The sequence below is a fragment of the Daldinia decipiens genome, assembly GCF_022478715.1.
Source record: "Daldinia decipiens strain CBS 113046 unplaced genomic scaffold F4813scaffold_3, whole genome shotgun sequence".
Taxonomy (NCBI): domain Eukaryota; kingdom Fungi; phylum Ascomycota; class Sordariomycetes; order Xylariales; family Hypoxylaceae; genus Daldinia; species Daldinia decipiens.
Genome location: NW_026054546.1, coordinates 1407765 through 1421599, shown reverse-complemented (window position 1 = coordinate 1421599; position 13835 = coordinate 1407765). Strand labels below are relative to the sequence as shown.

Sequence of the window (13835 nt, the reverse complement as noted above, 5' to 3'; positions counted from 1 at the left end):
CCGGGCGGTGATCGTTATGTACAAAATATGTACTTAGCCCATGCAAGATCGGGTCTTGGCACAGTTAAATGCCGACTCTGCAGCTAATCCTTTTATTAGTGGGGCTGCGCATTGAAACTGGAGCCTCAACCTTCGAAATAGTCACCTGTAATAAACAACACTTAGGACTTCATCATCATCTACAACTTCTCATTAATAGTATAATTGAAGATGACTACAGCACACAGACCTACCTTCGACCCGGTATGTTTAGCTTTCTCTTAGCTAGCTATTATTAAGTAATTGCTAATTATATATATATATATATATTAGGCACGTGGAAAGGAGGCTCTTCGAGGGCCGGCCTACCACCAACGGCTCCTACCTGCTCATACCCAGCTCAAGTTCAGAAAACCCGGGCAAGGAGGAGATGCCGACGAGACCCACGACCTACGAGCCGAGCTTCTCGCTGCTGAAGCTGCCCACTTCGCAAAGCAGAACGGCGGCGCGCTTCCCGATGCCACCGGAGAGACCAACGAGACCGCACCCGCAACTAGCAATGCTTCGAAGCGACCGTTAGCATTGAATTCGGGGTCTAATGGGGATGGTGAGGGTGAGGAAGACCCAGAGGCGAAACGGCGGCGCATATTAGAAGAGTCTCGAGATATAGACGCGGATTCGGATTCAGAACAAGACGAAGATGATAGCGAAGAGGACAGCGACGATGATGAGGATGAAGAAGCAGAGCTACAGCGTGAGCTCGAGAAGATCAGACGCGAGCGGGCTGAGAAACGTGAGAAAGAGGAACGCGAGAAAGCTGCGGCTGAAGAAGCCGAGCGAGAGCGAGATATTGCGCTGGGCAACCCGTTGCTAAATCCCAAGAACTTCAACATGAAGCGGAGGTATGCTAACCCTCCATGAAGACATATTCTAGCATTATACTGATTGACCTATGACAGGTGGGACGATGATGTCGTCTTTAAAAACCAAGCAAGAGGAACGGAGGACAAAGGCAAGAGAAAGGAGTTCATCAACGTACGTCTGTCTCAAAACTTATATCATCCCGTTGCAGATAACTGACATTATGTATAGGATCTCCTGCGATCCGATTTCCACAAGCGGTTTATGAACAAATACGTGAGATGAGATGTATATTACGCGACGATACCAGCCTACGAACACATGCCAAGGCGAAGGAAATTACTACTATTAATACAGATTCATTATGATGGAGAGCTTTCGTTTTCTTTTCTATCAGAAAAAAATAAAAATTTGGAAGGATGGGAAACGTAAGGGAAAGAAGAAGTGTGCATCCCGGCTTTCTGCAGATTGTCACAGTTTCAGACTCGTACTTGCGTAGCGCATATAGTACTACATAGTTCGGTATCCGTGATCTGTGATGGCACCCGAGAGCGTGCTCGTTATAGTACATTAAGATATGAGGTCCCAGGAACGAATTCTAAAGCCCAGTTGGAGATCGAGCTGTTTCTGAACCATATAGCCTTTTCGTATAGTAGAGTTTCGGCCAGTTGCTCCCAGCTGATAAGGGTCGGAATAGGCACAAGTCATGTCCCAGCACTCGTTTTCATGCCTCACTCTTTCTATTTCTACAGCATCAACGGTCGAGATTTAACGAGGGAGTTCATGACCTCTCAGCTCATTATAACGAAGATAGAATCAGAGTAAGCCAGCACAGTTCACCGCCAGCATAATATATCTACCTATCTTAATGGGCAAAACTCAACCACATTTCTTTTGTTTAAGCGATACTGATTTGTTGGACGAAGAGTACATGGAATTTTATAAAAATCCACCAAGAAATCTTACAATAACGTAGCAATTTACACGCCGGGGCTCATTACTCTATAGAACGATTCGCCAGTCATCTTTAACCCAATTACTACCCAATTTCACCTTGTCTTTTTAGGCTCGGAAACACCGTTTACCCCGCCCTGTCTACGGTGATAAGCACTTAGAGTGACATCTACCTTTTCCAAGGCTCCTATCGCCGTGGTTATAGTTCTAACGCTATCGTATAAGAGAACTGACAAGTAGGGTTAGCCATAACGTTTAATTTGACTTGTAAAAAAGCCTCCGGTTTGGAAACTGACCTGCCGGGATGATGGCCCACGGTAAGTTAAACCCAACGAAGTAAACCCAAAAGTATAGGGTTTCGGGACGGCTGTGGGAGTGGCCCGTGAAGTAAATCTCGGAGAGGCTTGTAGCGTAATATAAAGCCAAGCCGTACAGGTGTGCTATACACGCGACAATGCGAAGCGCATGCCGGGTAGGGCTCCCTCGAACAATAGCAACGGCGTTAGCGAAGCAGAGAGGTCCCAAGATAAACTGTCACTCATAATGAGCATTCATTGCCACACCATAGCGTTTGTACGCTGAAGCCGGGTCAGGCTAGCTTGAGTTGCTACTCACCACCGTGAGACTCTCAATACTCAGAACGAAGAAATCGGACGTCAGGTAACGCGAGTCCGACAGCGCGTACTCCTTCCATAGCTGGGCGAATACGTTTTGTGACGACGCAACGGTGGCACGATTGAAGACGAAGTATCCTTGAAAAGACAGGCTTAGTTAAATGATCCTTGAAATGTGAAGATCATATTGTGCACGCGCATTCTTTCTATCGTTTGCATATAAAGTAATAAACTCACCTTCGAAAAAGCAGTGCAAACAACCATCTATAAATTCCGGTCAAGTCAGTAAACAGGAGACCCGATTAAACACAAGAGCGTGAGTTCAGTAAGGGACTTACTCAAAATAAACCAGCAAAACCGAATCAAATTTGTCTTTGTCAATTTCGGGTTTATCCTTAATGCTATCGCGGAAGCCCCTAGGAGTGTAAATACTACCATGCCACTCAGTGATGCTAGCAGCACAGGGACAGATGCTTCATTAGACGCGTAGCCCGGGATAGTCACGCCTAAGGGATAGTACGGATGCAAAGGCTCGAAGTTTACCTCGACCTCAGGCGCGATAATCTCAGATGTGGCTATCTCGGGCGTAGGCACGGGCACGGGCTCCTCTAACGCGGGTTCCAACGCGGGTTCTTCCACAGGCTCGAACACAGGCTCGAACACGGGTTCGGGCTCAAGCTCAGGTTCGGTCGCGGGAGAGGCATCTCTACCTAATAACGACCGCCAGTCGATGTTCAAAAGCACCCCTGCCATAGTCGGAAGTGTTGACTGTATATATTGATATAAGGTAATTATCCGGTTGATCGAATGCAGGAACCACCAATTTAGAGATGCTTATGTATGGAAGCCTTGTTTTTTTTCAGGGGTGATGTTTGTTGATAAAATTGCTTGGCGTTCCAATGACATACCATAAGCGTCATCGGCTCCGAGACCCAGCTAGTCTTCTGTGTATAAATCAAGCTTCTTCTACCTACTAATGTCTATCGTATTTCGTCAGCCTCTAACTACTAGAATAGGTATATATCTCACTAACCTTGTGATTAGCAGATTTATTTTTTAACGATAAGATTGATTCTCTTAGGTTTTAGGAGAAACAAGACCATCGCCTAAATTCGGTCCGTGCCAAGATATAGCACCGTCCAAAGTTATACAAGCACAAAGTACCTACAAATCAGGTGAAATGATACCCCTTATCGAAGTCTCGCTATCGTGGCTTTTTAAGAACGCAAAGGGCCACGATGCGAAAAGCTTCTTCAAGGGACCCGCCTTCTCCGACTTTCAGGAGAAGCAGGAGATCACCGTCACGGCGCCGGAATGCGGCCCCACTAACTCGGTGCTCGGCGTTGAATACACGCACGACGGAGCAGGCAAGTTCCCTGCTTTGCGGTGGGAAGCGCCCTCGCATATCGCAGACCAAGTGAAAGAGTGGTTACTAGTTTCGGAGGATCCAGATGCGCCTTTGCCAACGCCTATCTGCCACGGGTGAGTGTTTTGAGTAAACCTATACGATCTTGGCAGGGTCCTAGATACGGGCCTGAGACTAAATTGTAACAGTATCTACGGGGGTATCCCGTCTTCGAAGACAAGCGTTGAGCCTGCCGACTTCGAAGTTGAGGATCCGAGCAAGGCGCTTCTTAAAGGCGGGTTCCATTACGGACGGTCGAGAAACGGTAGCGTTTACATTGCGCCTCGGCCACTATTGAATCACGGACCGCATAGATGTAAGTGAGGTTTCTCATTCCGTTCATCTGAATACCTAACTAGACGTAACTGTAAGGCTAACTTGTCGTAGATTTCTTCGAGGTTATAGCATTAAAAGAACCGTTAGATCCTAGCTTGTTAACTGCGACAACGACAAGAGAGCAGATCAATAAGGCTATCATAGGGAATATTCTAGGATGGGGAATGTGGGTAGGAATCGCGGAAAGAAGATGGGGATAGACCGTAGAGAAGACATTTTCCCTCTTTCAGTTTAATTGATAATGCTATAAATTTTAAACTCGCTCATATAAGTCACCTTAAGATATATATGAGACTCGACTGCGTACTTTCAAATATGATGTATGTAGCTGACAAGATGTAAGAAGGAAAGAATAGGTAGAAGGTATAATATTGGAAGTATTCTCGTACCGTAGAAAGAGCGGGTGCCCATTAACCTAGGTGGGTACATCAAATCTATATGAGGTACCTACATGATGTAGGTAATGGCAAGGATCGGCACCGAATTGTTGCCGAAGCGTGGATTAGCGTGGATTAGCGTTAAATCCTAAGCCCTCTTATATCCGTTTTTCGGATTCTTTATGTACGAGCCTGTAGCCGGTCGGCTATCTATTCTTGTAAGTTACAAGTCGTAACCTAGTCTCATTGATTTTTCTCGTCCGACAGCGACGCCATTTTTAATACCTTTTCGGGCCCGGTAGATGTGACGTAGTGCTACCGGAGCCGTAAAACATCCGTGCCAATGTCGGAGACCATTGAAGAAACACTGTCGCTTCATACAATGTCCAGCCGAATAAAGCGAAACACGGCTTGCACCAGCTGCCGAGATGCTAAGGTATGTCCTAGCCCTTGCTTGACTTGAACTTTTAGGCATGTTAATATGTTAATCCTTCTCATAGGTCCGCTGCAACCCCAGCCAGAACCCTACCCAACCGTGCCAGCGCTGTGCCAAGCTTCACTTGACGTGTGTCGTAGATAAGACTCATAAAAGAGTGAGCCGAAAAAGGTAACTATCTTCTCCTTATTCCACATCGGCTTACTAAGTAGAACAATAGTAAGTTGGACGAGCTAGTCCAGGAAATCCAATCTATCAAGCAGAGTGTTAGTGGACAATCAACCTCGTTGCCGAGTCAGACAACAGGATTCTCTCCACAGAATGAAGTCCTCACGCCCCTTAAAGAGTCCGTTCCACCACGCTTAGGGGTTCCATCACCAATAAGCGTCTCTACAGACGTAGAAGGCAGGGCTCCTGCTATAATAGCTGCAACAACCAGCACTGCAGTTGCTCCCTCTTCAGTAATACATACTCCTACCAGTATACCACTCATCCAGGTCCCAGCCGCCGAGCCGGCACTTCCTAGAGCTCTTGGATCACAGCCATTTTCCGGTGAAGATGTTGAGTATTATTTTCAAAAGTGAGTACATTGCCATTGCCACCATAGACCGTAAGAAATAGTGTATCCCTGATACATGATACCTAGATATTTTGAACATTATCATCCCTATATGCCAGTCGTACGGCACAAGGACCCAAATAAATGCTACGATATTAGTCCGTTGCTTTTTTGGACCATCATCTACGTAGCGACACGCCGCTACGCTAAAACCTCAACCACCTTTCCCTTCATGCTAGATTCTATTAAGCGGGATGCCTATTCAGCCATTGCTAATCCGCCCCTCCCCTTACCTTCAATAAATGCCCTCATCTTGCTTTGTACCTGGATCTTCCCAGAGGTACGGTTCGTGAACGATCCGTGCGCACTATTTTCGAGCATTTGCATGAGCGCAACTGCTCAACTGGGAATTCATTGTGGGAAAGGGGCTCATCCGGAATTTAACCATGGCGTCTTCCAGAATAACTTCACGGACGAGGAGGCCTCGTTTACGTGGGCTGGGTATAATATAATCTCTCAAAGGGTGTCTTCGTTCTTAGGGCTCCCGCCTCTAGGCTGCCTATTCAATCAGACCATTCAAAATGTCATCGACGGCAGGATACCGTTTCAAGTTCCTTCCAACTTTCGTATCCTCCTCGAATGCCAGAAATTCTGTCATCATGTTAGTAAGACAATGGCGGCCAGCCTAGAAGACGCACGAGGGGTTTCGGCAAAACTGGTTCAGCTGCTCGAAGACGAGTGGAATGCCGTAAGAGGACTCATATGCTCTGAACGCGCAGGTATGTGTCTCATCTCCAACGAAGTCCCAAGAGTGCGCGTAAAACGTGACTATACTATTATATTCCATAAATTAAATATAGATAGGCGACCTCGATCGATTCAACGCGTTGCTAGTACAGCTAGAAATACAAACGTACTATATGATGCCCCTTCCGGGCTACAACCCGGACGCATTAAAACGCAACATACTGCGGACATATAATACAGCACAGGTTGTGATCCGCGAGTCCCTCGAGCTAGATAAAAAGGTGCAGTTCTTGCGGCATATACCACACTTCCATCTCCGGGCACTCGCGTCTGCGGGATGCATCGTGTACCGAGTTCTACGGTCGTCCTATATGTCTTTCATCGACCGCACAGCCGCCGAGCGGTCGGCAGCCGACACTATAACTGCGGCCAGGCGTGCTAGTATCATGGAATCTGACTTGCCCATGCGCCTCGGAAACCTCCTCGAGTCCTGGTCGGACTGGCTGCTAGCACACAGGGACTCTGCCGCCATTCAACCACAACCGCAACCGCAACCGCAACCACATTCACCATATTCACAACTACAGTGGAACGAGGAGCCCGTGTCGGCGTTCTCGCACCGCCTCAGTGCCAGCGTAACTTTCGACTGCATGACCCGCTGGAAAAGTGATCATCGCCATAACGCCCTCCGCTGCAAGTGCCAAACCTCTGGTGCCTCTGGTGCCTCTGGCGCTTCTGGCACTACTCCGGTACCCGGTATGGCTGGTGGTACGAACGGCTGCGAAACACCGGCTACTATGGCAGGAAGCGCCGATGCCCTGCAGAATATAGATTGGACATTCATGGACGACTTCGATTGGAGCTTTGAGCCTGTGATGCCGGTGCTGACGGCACCGACGTGAGGGCATGGAACAAGGAATAGGCTGCACGAAGAAGACAATGTAAAAACAAAGCAAGCAAGAAGGTGTAGCTGTTCATATTTTGGGACCGGCATACATGAGGTGTTATACAAGTGTATAGGGTGAGCATCTACCTGTTAAGTATGCAAATCTAAAAGAAGATTGAACACGGGCATTAAATCGAAGGCGAAGGGGATGCGCCAAGTGGGAATCTAGCATACATTAGGTACGCATCTAATATTATATCACGCCATTCATATAGGTTTCTCAGAACATATGAAGTCAATATATATTAATTGGTTTACAAGAAGTAGAGAAGAAGCAACTAGCAATAACAACACACTTATTCATCGTACCCTTAACTCCGTGATAGCTCTAGTGACTGTGTTCTCTAATCTATCACCACCATCACGATGCTTGGTTGCTGATGATAGGGGTCTATTGTTGTCTGATGTCTGGTGCGTTTCTACAAAATGTGTAGAGACAGACGACTTGCTCATTGGAGGAGCTCCTGGTGCGTCTTGCCCTGAATTCACAAAGGATTATTGTCAGATTGACCACATGACCAAAAGGCATCTTGTAACCATATAAATATAAATACAACCCTTACAGCCCACCTTACAAGCTTTTAATTCTCACCTTTTACCCCCAGCGAGACTTAAGACCCATCCCCTCTTCGCTCCGCCGCCCCTGATGTCTCACCGATATCCGCAGTCAAGCTGACCCCGCCCCAGTCCACGCTGACATTTTCGCTCGTGAGAAACCACGGCACGTTGTCGTCGCTATCGGACGGAAAACATGGGCCGACTACGTCCGCGGGGTTCTGGTGCTTGTAGGCGTCCATGTAGATGCCTGGGAGGTTCCAACGGTCGACTGTGGAGGGCGGACGGTTGCTGCTTTGTGGTGGCGTCGCGTGGGAAGTTACGTTCACGCGGGGTGAGCTCATGCGATGCGGTAAGTCTAGTCCCTGCCCTGGGTAAGCCACGCCGGGATGTGACGGCGTACCGGCGGACATGGGGTCTTCGGGGGAGGGGTGTGTTGAAGGATTGGTTGATACGCGGTCTGGGATATTTGCAGCCCAGGGTGAATCGTGATTTTCGGAATGGCTATCTATAGTGCTGGCACCGCACGATTGAGTAGTCCGTTTCCGTTTACTATGTCTTACGTAGTCAGAAGACCGAGCTTTGAACGAAGACAATTCGTTGTCGTCCGTGGTCCAAGTCCCGTGCTCGCAGTCCATAGACTCCTCGACAACAACTTTTCCCATAGGCTTCCCGAGCGGCAGACGGCCTGGCAGTGGTGGCTGAACTTCAGAGTGACGTGATATCATGGACCGAGCGAGCAAAGGTATATTATGCGAGATTTGAGTCCTATAATCCGGCCCAAGGTTATCGAGACGAGACAGTCGCACAATGTTTCCAACTCCATTCCTCTCTATATCAATTACTACTTGGCGAAGGAAAGCCCGGGTGATGGAGTGATTCTTTCCAAAAGCCTGCATAGCTGCGATGATAAAGTCGAGGTTTTCAATATTAGTGGGCGTCTGTGTTTCTTTGCACAAGTAGACATAGACGGAAGCTGCACAATATAGCGACAACGCAGCTAGTGGACTCTTCTATCGTGGTATTAGCAATGGTTAGACACGTCGATTCGATTTGATGCGTTATTTACCGGTCCTGAATTCACATGGCTAGTCAACTTCATAATGTTGACAATTTCCTGCGCAGCTGTGCTCAGGCGATCGTGGCAGATTTTCTTAGCACTCTCTGGTAATTTATAAGTCTCTATCGTCTCGATTGCGGCGTGATGCAAGCAGATAATTGATGCGTGCAAGTTAAGATTTGTGTGTACAGCGACCGGGTCACGATAGTTATCTGGTAGTCGGAAAGACCCTGGGAGATACATAAACGCGCCTGAGAGTATGTTGTCCAGCTCACGATGGCGCCGCCAATATTCGCCATACTCATAGTTATCAGGATTATCTGTAGGCTTCGGTCTGTGGACGTGCTTGAGGATTTGATTGAATCTTATTCTTATTATTAGCAGACCGTAGATACTCGAGGTGGTGTGGCTCTGACATGTGACAAACTAAGATGGCTCCTGCAAAGGAAGAATACGTCTGCCCCTTAAGGGCATTTTGAATATTACATGTTTCTACTTTCTCGCCGCTTAAAAAAGCAGATTCCGGCTATAAAGCCTCCAGTTAGTAGAATATAATATGAATAGAGAGAACAGCGGTGAGGGGTTTTCAAGTTTTAGGAACGGCGTCAGGTAGCGTAAGCTTTTGAGAAATTCTACTATACGCGGGACTCTACGAGGATGGCGTGTTGACTCACAGCAGGAAGTAGAGTTGTAATCTAGGGATGCGCATTAGTTATAATTCCAGCTTGATTGATTCTTTTTCTTACATCAGAGGAGTCGATAAGAAATGGCCAGCCAGTCGAAATGGAACAATGGCTGTCGATGCAAAAAATTCCCCAAAAGACTCGTCTCCGTTCTTCCAGCTCGGTCCAGTCTCTTGGGGGTAATAAGGTTGGACATATTTCTTCTGCACTACCGTCGAGTCGATGAAGGCCCATCACTTGGACGAGGCGAACCCCTCTAGAACCGCTCATGGCTGCTCGGGTAAACAGCATACGTTTGGCCTCGTATGTGGTTATCACGCACCACGCCTGGGCATGGGCAACTGTAATGAAATGCTCACCGTGACCCTTTCTGCAATAAGTACGAGTATAGAGATTGTTGTTGGAATATAGTGGCTTACTTTTAACTCATCCGACTCGGCGTACTGTCGAGCACGGCGATAAAATATATCATGGTAGGCTCCATACTTGGGATTGCCATATGCAGCAAGTGCCCACATTGCGTATTGGAGACACATGGGTGGCTTCATGTGCGGCGCAGAATAAAAAGCTTGTAGATAGCGGGAGGGGTGGATTATGGGAATTATGTGTCCCTGGCGCTCAAAGAAGAGCCGATTTCTATTATCATGAGCGATCAGATATCGATTTCTCCAAACGGGGATAACTCACAGGTCTTCCATCATCTCAAAAGGGGGTAAGCTTTCGAATATCCCACCGAGGTCCATAAGGTCGCCTATAAAAGGGGTGCTGTCTTGGCCTTGACTACCTAAGTTACCAGTTGAGAACGCAGCCGCCGGGTCCTGTTGAAATAAGAATGCAGTGTCATCGTCCAAGGAGGGGATGGGGTTCGTGAAATCAACCCCCTGAAAGAGAACATCCTCGGCCCCTGAAAAATCAACGGGCTGGGAATTAACTGGTTGCGTAGTCTCATTACGCTGCGACCGATTGTGGTTCGTTTCCTTTAGAAGCACTTCAACTTGAGCTATGCGTACATGTTAGTCTAAGTCTCGCGTATATAAGGGATATCATGACATAGTTACCCAGGCGAGCCTCAAGTTCTTTTACATTCCTCCGCTTGAAGGCCGGTTTTCTTCGGGCTTCAGGGAAGATGCATTCAAGCTTGGCTTTCTCACAGCGATTACAGCGAGGTTTTGTGCGATCACATTTGAGTTTTCGGTTTCTACATGATAATGATATGAGTTACAGGGCTGAAATATGGCGACCGTCAACCAACAGTACCTGCATGATACGCATGACTAGCTGATAGTATTAGCATAGGCTAGGTAGGTATCTAACACCTTCGAACAGGGGGTAAGAGAATGATAATCACCAAAATCTCTCCGGGCTGAGCCGGTTCAGCGGAGGGTTCATCCCCGGCCATCATATCGATGCGATTAGCTCATTTAAAATAAAAATCCAACACTACCTAGTCTTTCAGATTTAATTCTTGTGTATATACCTAGATACGTTGTCGCTACTAAACGTGATAAATAAGGTTGAACGACCAGGCATCCGAATAAGCGTCCGAATAGGCATCCACCTATAAAAAAAAAAGGGGGGGCCAAGGTAACAAAGCATCCGTGCTCTTTTGTCAGACCCGAAAGACGGTCCGCATGTCAAAATTTCTCCGAAACCCGATAAGCTTCAACCCCGATAGCTCCGTGCCCTCACGCTGCGCAGGAACGGGATTAAACAACCTCACTTAAGCTTACATAAGACTTATCTTCCGTAATATTTAGGTATCTTATGTTTCTTCATTCTTAGCTAAATCTACTGTTTACTGGACTTTATAGTGGGGACTATTACCTATCGCCAAATTCGTTCTCTTACTTGATATTCGCCTATGCGTATATGAAAATAACCACATATGAAGACGCTACCGGCGAGACGGAGGCAAGGATACTGTATATTATCAGGACTCCTTTTTTCCTTACGTTGTTTTTTCTGCTTTTTACCTTCTCTCCTAATATGATTAGTTTGAGGTCTGGCTAGCAGGTTGACTTACTCAGCTTGACCGCTACCATTTTCTCACGTCGTGTTCTATCCTATAGTATACTCAGAAACATCTTATTAAAGGAGCGAGCGTTCCTAGCACATAGACACTTGCTTGCATGCGTACGATTCCTGAAACACAATTCAGCAAGCATAGTAATACTCGTAAGCGACCTGTCACATAGCTACGTGTCCATGTATCCATGGATCATGGCACGATATCCACACATTCTATATTGTACGTACCCGGCACAAACGTAGAGCCCACGTCGCCACAGAGGACGCATGTTCGCGTACGTATCCTGTAAGTTAATACGCAAGTACGCCTATCTGTTACTCAGTCTTGCAATACTATGATGTAATAAGGGGACGCTGTGGAGTACTCGGCGTTAAAGGTAAATATACCGTACTACTAGCTGGGACGCTTAAGCAACTCAGGGATTTGTGTATTATTATAGTCCCTGTGGATCCAGGAAGCGCCTAAACTGTCAAGTGCGCACGACAGCTGAAGCTGATTTGGCATACATGCATGCAGATAGCCCGTACAGTGCTAAAGCATGCCGGCTAATACAGACTATAAGTTCCTAGTTGTCGGTGGACGACGGTTCCGCTGCTAGTAACAATGGATATAGCTCTATTGACGGAGTGACAAGTGCAGATCCTTTTAGATCAAGGTCGGCATTCGTTGGGAACTTTAGTAAACAAGAAGAGGAGCCGGTGTCTAGGCCAACCAAATTATGCTAGCAGTGAGGCGGCCCCTCGCCTTAGCTTATGATAGGCACTTGGCTCCATCACCATCGTAGGTACATCCTCAAGTCTAAAATGGCTCCGGAGGCCCAGGCGCGCGGTAAGAGCCCTGAAGGCCTCGGCGTAGAAGCGCAAGCATAGGATAAAGACTAGGACACATTAGACTTTCTATGGGCAACCTATTATTCATTCCGGGGTGCGTTCCGTCCTATATGGCCGGATGTCTCCGAGTCATGACTCTGAATTTTTAATGGAACTCATACCGTACTTGGCGGCCCGTTTGCTGACGGGACGACCTATATCCCAAACACTCGGGTCATCCGTGAACCTACAAAAAAAAAAGATACGCTAGCACCGTTGAAATTTGAGAAAGTCTAAGTGGAGACAAGGATAGAATCCGAGGTAGAGACGAAAGTCAAATGGATATTTGGTGGTTGAGCTGGTAACGTCGGTCGACAACTCTCTTGTGACCGGGTAATTTAGTCCATACTTTAACAAAAGTAAGCTTATCAGAGTGCTTCCATACTAATTCATATAGTACGGTGCCAAGGAGACGAAATAAAACTCGGTAGATATACCACACCATCTTCCGAAATACATGATCGGTGAGGGCTATGAGCTACGTACTTGACTCTTGGGTTATAGGATATAGGACACGGCATGCCTAAATATAATAAACGTGATGGTGCAGCAAGGTGTGTGGGGATATAGAAAGAAGAAAAGTACATCCTTAATGATTTACCTAGGCTAGGATTCTAGCAACCCCCACGTATGCTTGCTGTATGTCTGGAGGCTAATATATTACAGATGTGGCATAATAACAGGAACTAAAGAGGACAAAACAGCCTAAGAGACAGATGTATTCATGTAAGCCTTGCCGTAATGTACGTATGAAAAGCACGCCATATTACAGCGACCTTTTGTTGCTAGTGAGCGATAGAATTGGATGTCATTGAGTTTATGAAGCATGGCAGCCCATGAGCTGACAAGCATGCTTGATAAGACTTTAGTAGGTTGAACCCCTAGAAACACGACAAACTCTCCTGCTAGTCGGTACATTTAGGTAATCTGGCGAAGGCTACATATGTAGGTTTCTTACCCGTCTCATGTTATGTAGGGTACAATATAGAACAGTTCAAGCCAGCAATTCAAGCGCCTGGTCACCCTGCTCGTCCGGAAAGCGATGTGGGCAAATTTGTCAAAAATGATTTACTAGGTAGCCAGGTATCGGACCTCTTGTTGAAACCTTACCTACCTCGTTACTGCGAATACAAGCAGCAGCTGAGTAGCGAGGGGATCCAATGGCCTATCTAATATAAGGCACCTGCATTGTACACGGTTGAGAAAAGAGTACTCGATATTGTAACTGGGACTAGGTGGATGCCGTCAGGGGTACGGCAACAAGACATTATAACCGTTACATATAACCGTCTTTTCTCCAGCGCGGCTCAAGTGAGATGTTTCAGATGTCATCATCAATATCTAAGACCCATCGGAAAGGTTCGAGACATTATTAAAAGAGGGGATTCCTTGCCCCCTCCCAAAAGGTGAAGAGACATTGACTTT

At 46.9% G+C, this 13835-nt stretch overlaps 5 protein-coding genes across 5 annotated transcripts; 3 read left to right on the top strand and 2 right to left on the bottom strand.

Moving 5' to 3' along the window:
* Window positions 1-210: 210 nt before the first annotated feature.
* On the top strand, window positions 211-1125 carry F4813DRAFT_385628 (Cwf15/Cwc15 cell cycle control protein; the record flags this gene model as incomplete). Its single annotated transcript, XM_049246281.1, has 4 exons — window positions 211-243; window positions 313-881; window positions 939-1014; window positions 1072-1125. 4 exons carry the CDS (start codon window positions 211-213, stop codon window positions 1123-1125), a joined length of 732 nt encoding a protein of 243 aa, XP_049103921.1.
* Window positions 1126-1650: 525 nt separating this feature from the next.
* Window positions 1651-3348, bottom strand: F4813DRAFT_178042 (EBP-domain-containing protein). Its single transcript, XM_049239281.1, has 5 exons — window positions 2747-3348; window positions 2646-2672; window positions 2410-2546; window positions 2091-2325; window positions 1651-2023 (listed from the first exon to the last, which is right to left on the bottom strand). Exons 1-5 carry the CDS (start codon window positions 3159-3161, stop codon window positions 1890-1892), a joined length of 948 nt encoding a protein of 315 aa, XP_049103920.1. The 5' UTR covers window positions 3162-3348; the 3' UTR covers window positions 1651-1889.
* Window positions 3349-3410: 62 nt separating this feature from the next.
* On the top strand, window positions 3411-4495 carry F4813DRAFT_346396 (PEBP-like protein). The gene is made up of 3 exons (XM_049241842.1): window positions 3411-3890; window positions 3963-4129; window positions 4201-4495. Exons 1-3 carry the CDS (start codon window positions 3589-3591, stop codon window positions 4347-4349), a joined length of 618 nt encoding a protein of 205 aa, XP_049103919.1. The 5' UTR covers window positions 3411-3588; the 3' UTR covers window positions 4350-4495.
* Window positions 4496-4762: 267 nt separating this feature from the next.
* On the top strand, window positions 4763-7442 carry F4813DRAFT_346395 (uncharacterized protein). The gene is made up of 5 exons (XM_049241841.1): window positions 4763-4962; window positions 5027-5133; window positions 5183-5542; window positions 5609-6300; window positions 6386-7442. The coding sequence occupies exons 1-5, from the start codon at window positions 4870-4872 to the stop codon at window positions 7168-7170; spliced, it is 2037 nt and encodes a 678-aa protein (XP_049103918.1). The 5' UTR covers window positions 4763-4869; the 3' UTR covers window positions 7171-7442.
* Window positions 7443-11063, bottom strand: F4813DRAFT_346394 (uncharacterized protein). The gene is made up of 10 exons (XM_049241840.1): window positions 10861-11063; window positions 10770-10786; window positions 10571-10710; window positions 10200-10512; window positions 9932-10148; window positions 9576-9878; window positions 9504-9524; window positions 9246-9355; window positions 8839-9193; window positions 7443-8782 (listed from the first exon to the last, which is right to left on the bottom strand). Exons 1-10 carry the CDS (start codon window positions 10912-10914, stop codon window positions 7826-7828), a joined length of 2487 nt encoding a protein of 828 aa, XP_049103917.1. The 5' UTR covers window positions 10915-11063; the 3' UTR covers window positions 7443-7825.
* Between the last annotated feature and the right edge of the window lie 2772 nt (window positions 11064-13835).